This window comes from Phasianus colchicus, chromosome 21 (assembly GCF_987193195.1).
Source record: "Phasianus colchicus chromosome 21, bPhaCol1.hap1.1, whole genome shotgun sequence".
NCBI lineage: Eukaryota > Metazoa > Chordata > Aves > Galliformes > Phasianidae > Phasianus > Phasianus colchicus.
This window is the reverse complement of record NC_143456.1, coordinates 56,958-67,036: the sequence shown is the minus strand read 5'-3', so window position 1 is coordinate 67,036 and position 10,079 is coordinate 56,958. Positions and strand designations below refer to the sequence as shown.

Genomic DNA, 10,079 nt, shown 5'->3' with positions numbered 1-10,079 from the left:
TGTGACGGGGTCAGGCTTCAAAATAACGAACATATAGGGGAAAGGAATAAAACAAGCCTGGACAAACATTCAACGATAAAAGAAAAAGGGGGGAAATTGTTAAAAAGTAGGAATGTTTGTCCCGAGCTGTATCTCTCTTCCCCCTGTTTGCCTGCCTTGCTCAGGATGACCTTTGCCTTGTATTGAGTATCAATCAGCCAGCAAGTTAGCAGCCATGCAGGAACAACAATTGTTTCCTCACACAGCAGGAAACTTGCATACCATAAAAGGGAAACCACCAGTCGGGGTTAAGGAGAGGGTATGAGGCCCATACGACCACCAGAAGGCAGGATAAGATAAGACCCCCTAGCAACAGCCAGATCATGCGCAGAGTACGCCACAATAGGAATGCGGGGGAGGACGCGAATACTGAAGATGAACTGCATAAAAGGACCGCGTACGGGTTAAAACTTTGCGGCAGTTGGTGGAACGCAGAGTCCCCTGTCGCCCAGCGCTGCATTGCCTCTTTGTTCTTTGCTCATTATAATCAATAAATTCAATTATTGGCTCCTTAACCTTTGGTCCATTATTTTATCGATAACATACAGTATGTTTTCTAATCCTTAGCACACTATACTCTCATTGTTTGGAACATTTAACAACTATTACAGTTTTGCAAGAAAGAATTAATCACATAATTCAGTAATAATGTTTCTAAAACATGCCGCTAACGTATACAGTATTTTACTTCTTAGATCAAGTATTTCTAAGGATAAGTTACAGAGTACAAATGCATTATGTTCTACTTCTTCAAACCAATTGCTACTTTTTAATATCAAATGCAGAAACCAACATTCCATTCCCACACCAGTTCCCAGGAATGCATTGCTTTGTGCGATATTAAGAGCAGGGACATTGCGGGCTTAAATGTGGCCTTCCTCTCCGGGCCGTTTCCTATTACCTCCTGGTCAAAGAGAAATATGCAGCCCCAGAAGACTTGGCCTAGCTGAACATGACTGAGACCCAAATTTTCTGTGGATTGACCAAGACTCTGCAGAAAACCCTATGGTTTCCTCCCCTTTGCTCTCTCACCCTCCCTAAACATGTCTGGTGACAGCTGAACTTTCCCAGGCTCTGGGCCAACTCTGTAGCAGACTCCCATCCCACATTTTTGCTTTAAGTCAGGTGTCCTTTCCCCTACTCATCTTGTGGCAGCCACAGCACTGAGTGCAGGAAAAGGCCCTCCAGGAGCAGATGGGGCTGTGCTGTGAACCAAGTGCAGGGCTCAGCACTTGGGTCAAAGCCTCAGAAAATCATGTTTTAAGAAACACAACAAAAAACTCTCCCCATCATGGGAGAGGAAGGGATGCAGGGAAACGAACCACACTCCTCTAATTAGATCCACATCTCGTGCCCATGTGGACTCAGAACTGGGAACAGAAGGCTGCTCTGCTGCTCTGCTGCCTCAGCGACGGTGCAGTGGTTGGTGGGCACCACTGCAGCCATGCTGCTCCAGCTGACATTCTCTATCCTTCTAAATAGGAGCAGTTTGTGTGCAAGAGACTATTTTCACTGCACCTGAACTCATTCATCTCTCCCGAACTAACAGCAGAGGCATAAAGAAACACGCTTCATCTCGCACTGCCGTGCACCACCAGTGAGCGCTTTCCTCGTGGCATGGATGCAGCCCGTGCTCGCCGCTCTCTAGGAAGGCCCGCACGGCGCGGGCGCGGGCGCGGGCGCGGGCGCGGGCGCGGGCGCGGGCGCGGGCGCGGGCGCGGGCGCGGGCGCGGGCGCGGGCGCGCTGAGGTCCACCACGTCCCCGCCCTCGTCCTCCTGCAGCCCCAGCCGAGGCCCGGCCGCCCCGGGGTCCTCGAAGCAGAGCGGGTGCACGGCGCGGGGCAGTGCCGCGGGCAGCCGGGCCGGGGCCACGCGCAAGCGCGCGGTGATAACGCAATGACGGCGCGACGGGGGTTGGAAAGGACCCCGCGCGAGCGCCCCCCCCCCCCCCCCCCGTTCCGCCGACCGACCAATGGGAGCGCGGAGGAGGCGGGGCCGAGCGCGGGCTCTCCGCCAGTGGCGGCCGTGGCCGCGGGGCTCCGCGATGGCGCTGGCGCGGCGCCACGGCAGAGCAGTGGGGCTCCGTGCGGGGCAAAGCGGTGCTCCGCCGCCCCACTGCCGCCCGCCCCGTGCCTCGGGGACGCCGGGCGGTCAGGGGAAGGCGGCGCGGGGGCACCGTCGCCGGCCCCGTCCGGCCCCCGTCGGAACCGAGCCGTTCTACGGAGTCATCGTTGCGGCGAGGCGCCGCCGAGCTGCGAGAAGCGGTGGCTGACCGCGAGCGGCGGGACCCGGCCGGCGTCCGGGAGCTGCTCCTGGCTGAGCCGGGCAGCCCCGAAAGAGAGGGAGCGATCCCACGGATCGAGACGCGTTCGAACCCGGCACGGAGTTAGCAAGAGCGTTCGGTTCTCGCTCGGCCCGATTAATCGGGGCGCTGTGCTGAGCTGCTGCCCCGCAGCTGCAGTCCCCAAGTGCTGTTTTCCATCGGTCTGTCTGTCCCCGTGCGGAGCTCCCGGAGCTGCGTGAAGCCGACGTGGAGCCGTCTCCCCCCAGATCCCCTCCCCTCCTCAGCACTGTGTGGGAAACGGCTGGGGTGGGAATTCTGGGAGAGCTGGTGCAGCTCAGCCTGCAGAAGAGGAGGTTCAGGGCGATCCTAGGCACAGCCATCAGTCCCTGCAAGGAGGTGCAGAGAGGAAACGTCCGCTCCCCCGAGCACCGTGTATGGCTATGAGAATGATGGAGGGTGTATTAAATGTAGAACATGCACCTGAACTTAAGATTACTGTGACACAGGGATGACATTTTCATATCTCCTTTCTATATCCTTTTAGCAGTTGGGTTAAAGCCTCCTGAGATCATATGAATGGTAAATCTCGCTTGTCAAACCTGATGTCATTCTATGTCCAGGTGACCCGCTTAGTGGGTGAAGGTGAGGCTGTTGATGTGGTCTGCCTGGACTTCAGTAATGCCTTTGATGCTGTCCTTCACAACATTCTCGTGGAGAAGCTGGCTGCCCATGGTTTGGATGGGCATACGCTCTGCTGGTTGAAACACTGGCTGGATGGCCAGGCCCAAAGAGCTCTGGTCAATGGAGTTAAATCCAGTTGGCAGCTGGTCACGAGTGGTGTCCCCCAGGGCTTGGTACTGGGGTCACTTCTATTTAACATATTTATTAATGATCTTGATGAAGGGATTGAGTGCACCCTCAGTAAGTTTGCAGATGACACCAAGTTGTGAGGGAGTGTTCATCTGCTGGAGGGGGGAAAGGCACTGCAGAGGAACCTGGACAGACTGGATCAATGGCAAACTGTATGAGTTTCAATAGGGCTGAGTGTTGGGTTCTGGGGGCTGGTCTCTTCTCGCTTGTGACAGGATAAGGGTAAATGGCCTCAAGTTGTGCCAGGAGAGTTTAGGTTGGATATCAGGAAAAACGTCTGTACAGAGACGGTGGTTAAGCACTGGAACTTAGAGAGAAGGAAGTGGTGCGGGACCACGTCAAGGGCCTTGCATGAGTCCAGGGAGATGACATCAGTTGCCCTCCTGTTGTCCATCAGTATCAACACTGCACCACAAAAGGCCACCAGATGGTGGTGCCTTGGTGCAGCTGTGCTGGCTGTCCTGGATCACTTCTTCATCTCTCAGCTGCCTTCACAACTCTTCTGGGAAGATCTGCTCCATGATCTCAAATACTTAGGAGGTCGCCATGACTTATGCGCTAAGCAGGTGTAGCATGGAAACTTCTTACTCTGAAGAGAAGCCAATGTGAATGTGTTCTGGAAGAATTAAGCAGAATGTGATACAGCCAGCAGAGTTAAGAAATAGCTGTAAAGCAGGATAACAAAGATTTAAAGATGTTTACAAATGTGGTAGAGATTGCTGTCTACAACCAAGCACACACGGCTGAGCACACTCTCTTGTCTCTATCCCAATTCTAGAAATACCCAGAGCTCAGTATTCTCTTGCTTTCATTTACTTACATGAACCATTTTAAAATGCATGTTGTTATAGGCTGGAACAGGCTCTAGTGCCTAAAGCCACAGCTTGAGAGGCCAACACCAGCCCTGGGGCCTAAAAACACAGCCAGAGAGACCAGCATGGGCCCCAGGATCTGAAGCCACAGCCACAGCCAGTGAGGCCAGCACAGGCTCTGGGGTGAAAAGACACAGCCACAGCTTGAGAGGCTGGCACCGGCCCCAGGGCCTAAAGCCACAGCCTGAGAAGCTGGAACAGTCCTGGGGCCTAAAGCCACAGAGAGGCCGGCACCAGCCCTGGGGCCTGAAGCCACATCCACAGCCAGACAGGCTGGCATTGGCCCTGTGGCCTAAAACCAAAGCCTGAGAGGCCGGCACTGGCCCCGAGGCCTGAAGCCACAGTGCGAGAGGCCAGCACCAGCTTCAGGCCCAAATCCACAGCCACTGCCTGAGAGGTTGGCACAGACCCCAAGGACTGAAGCCACAGCCAGAGAGGCCAGCACCAGCCATGGGCTGTAAAGCCACAGTTACAGCCACAGAGGCCGGCACCAGCCCTGGGGCTTAAAGCTACATCCACAGCCAGATAGGCTGGCACCGGCCATGGGGTCTAAAGCCACAGACAGAGAGCCCAGCACCAACCCCAGGGCCTAAAGCCACAGCCAGAGATGCTGACACTGGCCATGGGGCTTAAAGCTACAGCCACAGCCAGACAGGCCAGTACCAGCCCTAGGGGCTAAAGCCACAGCCTGGAAAGGCTGGAAACAGTCCAAGGACTTAAGGCCACAGCCACAGCCAGAGAGGCCAGCAATGGCCCCGGAGCCCAAACCCACAGACAGACAGACCAGCATCAGCCCTGGGGCCTAAAGCCACATCTATAGCCAGAAAAGCTGGCACCAGCCCTGGGGACCAAAGACACAACCCAAGAGGCTGGAACAGTGCAGGGACTTAAAGCCACAGCCAAAGCCAGTGAGGCCAGCACTGGCCCAAGGGTCTAAAGCCACAGTCCAAGAGGCTGACACCGGCCCCAGGACCGGAAGCCACAGTCAGAGGCCAGCACTGGCCCTGGTGCATACAGATGTGCATTCCTATTGCTTCCTACTAGTTCCCCTGGGACTCCATTGACCACTATGAGGCCATATTGGTCTTTTCTGGTTTTTATTGGGCTGCACAAGAGTCATCTTCACTTCTCTGTTATTTTATTTCAAATTACCCCATTGGGTGACCATGGTGTTAGTTTCCTAAAATTTGGATCTGGGAGGCGTCCATTTCCTTCACTTATGATGGAAGCACAGAAGCAACTTGGGCACTCACTGAGGTCACAGTCGTTGCTGGGGTGGGAGTGTTTGTGCCACAGCTGGTGAGCAGAGCTGGTGCTCTGGTGAGTGTGCTGCATGCAGAGACTGAGCTGTGAACCTTCTTTGAGAGAGATCACCCTGTGAGGGCCTGTTGGAAGCACTGCTGCAGTGTGTGCGTGAACTGGGCACAGCTCAGGCTGAGCAGTGACCAGGTGAGCTGGGTTTGGTGCTGGGTGGTTGTTGGGAGGTCTCTCAGCAGAAAAGCTGGGCTGAGAAGGGGTTTCCAGCTCTGGCAGTGCCCCTCAGCATGGCTGTTTCCAGGAGAAATGAGTTCTTGTTGAGAGTCCATCCCATGTTTCGGTGAGGATGATGAAATGTCATTTCTTCCCTGGAAAATTGCTGCCAGGCCCCCACCTTCATGTCAGACATTAAAAAGGAAGGAGAGCACAGGCTTCATAGAGTGCAACTTGTGCCTCACTGCCCCACAGATGGCTGGGTGCAGAGCTACTGAGGAAATGGAGAAGAGCACTTGCTGACACAAGCCATGGCAGTCAGACACAAGCTGGAGCTAGCATTGGGTAGCTCTTGCAGCCAGCTGATTTTCAGACATTGCCCTCCTCAAAAGACTACATTGCATGGCAGAAGAAAGCTGGGAAAATGCTTCTTCCTCATGATTTTTCACTTGTTGATACTTTCTGCAGAGTTCCTGTCCAAAAGGAGATTTTGGGGATCAAGACAGTCTTAGGAAGAGTGAAGTCAGCTCTTTCCAGGAGGAGGAGGAGTTCCTGTGGAGAGAGCCTTCTGAACTTGGGCTTCCTCTGAGACTTCAGTGGTCATGTCTCAGCAAGAAGATGACCATGGCCCCAATTCCTCCTCTATGAATGGAAAGGTATGGCCGGGTGTCTTTTGCTGGTTTTTCTTCCTTGTTTTCAAGGGGAAGAGGTGGAGCAAGGGGAGACCTACTGGTCCTTTGTGAGCTCAATAACTGGTTGGGTTCTGCGTTCACTGCTGACAGCCCTGGGCATGGCACAGGCTGTATTTTCCCTGAGTGATAAATATCTTTCTATCTCTGGCACGATCTAGAACCACTCTACAAACCTTGGCTGCCCGTTTCCTCCAACGTTTCTTCTTTTCTCTCTTCAGAAGCAGCGCGACGTGGCTCCCTGTGTTTGGGAGCAGCAGCCAGCAGGCTGCCAGAGATCCAATAGCACCTTGCAGCGTGCAAAGGGACTCCATAGGGATGAACCGTTCTTACCACCATGCAAAAGTGAGTCACTTCAGTCCTCTGTCATGAAGTATGGAGGAATGCATTTTAAGTATTCTGAGTGGGAGCAGTGCTGTAGAGATGTCAAGTAACCATTGTGGAGCATTAGGGAAGCTGACAGTGACAGCTGATGGCAACAGTGAGACAGAAGTGTGTGTATAAGTGGTGGTGCCCAGAGCTGTGTGAATTCCCCTTAGGGACAAAAAATCTGTCTCGACTTTTGCAGCTGATGGCATTTTGTTTGCTGATGCAGCTTTGCTCTGCAGAATGCAGAACTGTCAGGTAGACTGGGGTTCCTTTGCTGCTATCTGAGCAGGAATGAGAGCAGTAATGCTTTCTGTAAGTGCATTGCAGTTTAAACATCAATTTCTGTTTTGGTTGTAGGACAGCGTCTTTTGGTTTTTGGGGGTTGGGCATGAGCTAAGAGAACAATGTGAAACCAACACTCGATCTGTTGTTGAAGGGATGGAACCTGTGCGTCCAAGGGATGGTGCAGGGCAAGGGGGGAAATGGAAAGCCTCCACAGGTAAGAAGCTCTTGTGAGCTGTGGTGTGGGTACCTGCCTCTAAATAGGGCTGCATGAGGGTGTGTGTGTGATGGAGGAGAGAGGAAACAGCATAGCAGTTCTGTGCTGGCTGCAGAAAAGGCACACTGTTGTAGCAGCAGAAGGGCAAATTGAAGAAACTACGCTTGAGGACCGGAAGTTTGTGGTTGGCTGTGCTAGAATGTTCCTCTGAAGAGATGCTCTACATGTCTTTCTTGTTTCCTTTCTGTCAGAAGCTGATGCAAGCAGCCTTCCAGCAAAGCGCAGCCTTGCAGAAGGGCAAGGCAGAAGCACCGAGTGTGGCACAGCACCAAAGAGAGGTACAGACACACAGCAGTTGTCTGGATTTGGTGCATTGTCTTTCTATCTAGGCTTTCTGTTCTTTCTGGGACTGATGTTGTTGTGTGTTGCTTGGGGTCTTAATCCCTGGGATTTACAGTTACCTTTCCTGTCCTGTTTTGTAATCTGAACCCAACGTTCACCCAAGATCCTAAAATTCCTTACTGTGAACACTCGAGATGAGAGTTCCTAGTACTGTGGCCCATTTTGCAGACTGAAAGTAGCCTTGGACTCTCTTTAAATCTTGTTGCTTCTCCTTTCTTGATTCTAACAGGGAGAGGTGCTGAGCCAAATGGAAGGATCTATGCAAAAGCAATGCAGGAAGTCCTTTATGAGAGAGCTTGTCTCCAGTCTGGAGGGCTTCCTATAGCAGCAGGTCCCAGCTCAGGGGGAAGACCTTCCCCTGCCGTGTGCCCCTGCTCTGTCTCCAAGACCCTGGCTGGATGTAAATGCAAGGGCTTGGAAGAAGAGAATCAGACAGCAGTGCAGTTGCCTGCTAGCAAGAGAGCGAGGGGTCAGAGCAGAGATAGCATGTTGGCTCCAGCAGCACACCCTTGAGCCTGCTGCAGGACACAGCTTCAAGCTAAGAGGTAAGAAGGTGCTGTGGTACCCGCCCTGGTAGGTGCTGCCCTAATCAAGCACTTTGAGTTTGCTTAGGGTTTGCTTTTTCCTTCTCTGTAGAGGGGAAAGAGTTGAAGGCTACCAAGTCCAAGGGCAAGGACATGTCAGAATGCGTAACCCCGTCTCTTTCCATTAACTCCATGATGGTCTTCCGTATGTCCCCCTGGAAATGTCATTCGCTGAGAAGCTTCCTGGTCAAATTTCATTTTTATTCTTGCTTTATAGCAAGAAGACAATGACAAAAAGAGAGGAGAAGGGAATTGATGAAGGCTTCCCTCAGAGCTGCCGCTACACATGCAACAGAAAAACACCCAGCTGTGCATTTGTGGAAATCACACTGTCAGTGAGAGCTGCCTAGGGGAGCTTGGATGCCTTCCTCTGGTTTGAGAAGGACGTGGTTGGTAATGGATGGAGGGTTTTGCTGTGATAAAGAAGCTTGCCATGTCAGGCATTAGGACCTTTGAAACTGCGAGCCCACAGCAGAGCATGAATCTTACCATAGGCAATGTGTTATGGGAAGTAATGTCAGTGACCTCAATTGCAGGAACGTGCTGTTCTGCATGGGGCCATTCTGGAAGTTTACTGATCAGACTTTCTTAATGAGATCTCCCTTGGTTGTTTCTGTCCTATTTTTACACTTGCTCTGTTTCTTTGCAGTCCTCCGCAATGAACAGCCTTGTGGAGATGATGCAGAAGCTGCAGCTGAAGGAGTAAGAGGAGGAGCATCAGAAGGCAGCAGCTACAGTGTGCAGTGTTACAGGGCAGCACTGTGAGTGCTGCCCAACTTGACACTCTATGTCTTTTGTGGCTGCACTCAATCAATAAATGATCACAATTACGGATTCACAAAGAGCGCACAGCCCGATTTGTCCAGCAGCATTCCATGAGCTGCTGCGTGACTTTTTGATGTACTCACACACACACCTGTGCAATCACACACACATGCGTGCACATCCTTGCACACCTGTGTGCACACACCATCCATATGAACGCAAATGTATGCAAAATCACAAAGCCTTGTGCAAAGACCTCGGTGCACATACCCATGTTCATGCACATACATATGTACATGCACATGTGTGGAAACCCATCGCTTTGCACACTCATGTGAATGAATACATGAGCATAGATCCAGCCTTGCAGTCATGTGCACACACACACTTTTGTAACCTCATCCTTCTGTCTAGCCATGTACACGGGCACCCATGTGCACCATCCAACCCCCTTTGCATACCTACATGCTCACACAATCTTGCACACCCTCATTTGCTTTCATAGACGTACGCAACCTATCCCTTTATATATGTACATGCAAACACCTTGCAGAAAACATCCCATTACACGTGCAGATGTGCAACCCTACCCCTTTGTGCACCCCTCTGCACATGCACACATGTAACCCCATCTCTGCACTCTCCATGTGCACGTGAAGTCCTGTGGCACCACATCCTTCATGCCCAGCCATGTACACATACATCCATGTGCACCATCCTCCTCCCTTTGCACACCCTCCTCCCCACTCTCACTCATTTGCACGTGTGTGCCCCTCCAAACCCCAATTTCCCCACACCCCCATCTCTCACATCCTTTGTGCACAACCCCCCTATTACAAAGCCCCTTGTTGGGGCTTTTGCAGCACCATTTAGCAATCCCCCCTTAACGAATATTTATAATAATAGCTCAAAAATCCAGATTGTTTTTAATTAGTATTTTTAATTAAAACACAACCTTACAACCAAGGCCATGAATCTTTATCACTGGACTGTGAGATACTCTTGGCAGTGAATTCTCTCTCTACCACTGGTTTTGTAGCAGTCATTGTTACATTTGCCTTGATATCCCTCTGGTTCTCTGTACATGTCCCTTTCTAAAATCGTACTTCTCACTTGGGAAATCCCCTCACAACCTTTCCTCTTTGCCTTTGTGTACGGAACATCTGTATTTTATCCTTCTTTGTATGAACTTTATTACAATCTTTGGGCTGTAATACCCCTGACAATGAAAACAAA

The 10,079-nt window shown here is 51.8% G+C and overlaps 1 protein-coding gene across 5 annotated transcripts; it reads left to right on the top strand.

Moving 5' to 3' along the window:
• Positions 1–2,234: 2,234 nt before the first annotated feature.
• Positions 2,235–9,233, top strand: LOC149915277 (zinc finger CCCH domain-containing protein 11A-like). Of its 5 annotated transcripts, none has more exons than XM_090122573.1 (7): positions 2,235–5,514; positions 6,004–6,191; positions 6,446–6,569; positions 7,030–7,092; positions 7,344–7,430; positions 7,724–8,039; positions 8,296–9,233. In XM_090122573.1, the coding sequence occupies exons 2-6, from the start codon at positions 6,138–6,140 to the stop codon at positions 8,005–8,007; spliced, it is 612 nt and encodes a 203-aa protein (XP_089978699.1). In that variant the 5' UTR covers positions 2,235–5,514; positions 6,004–6,137; the 3' UTR covers positions 8,008–8,039; positions 8,296–9,233. The 5 variants fall into 5 exon arrangements, with proteins under 5 accessions (XP_089978699.1, XP_089978698.1, XP_089978696.1 ...); XM_090122572.1 differs by having other exon boundaries at positions 6,951–7,092; positions 8,728–9,233; XM_090122570.1 differs by having other exon boundaries at positions 6,951–7,092.
• Positions 9,234–10,079: the final 846 nt, after the last annotated feature.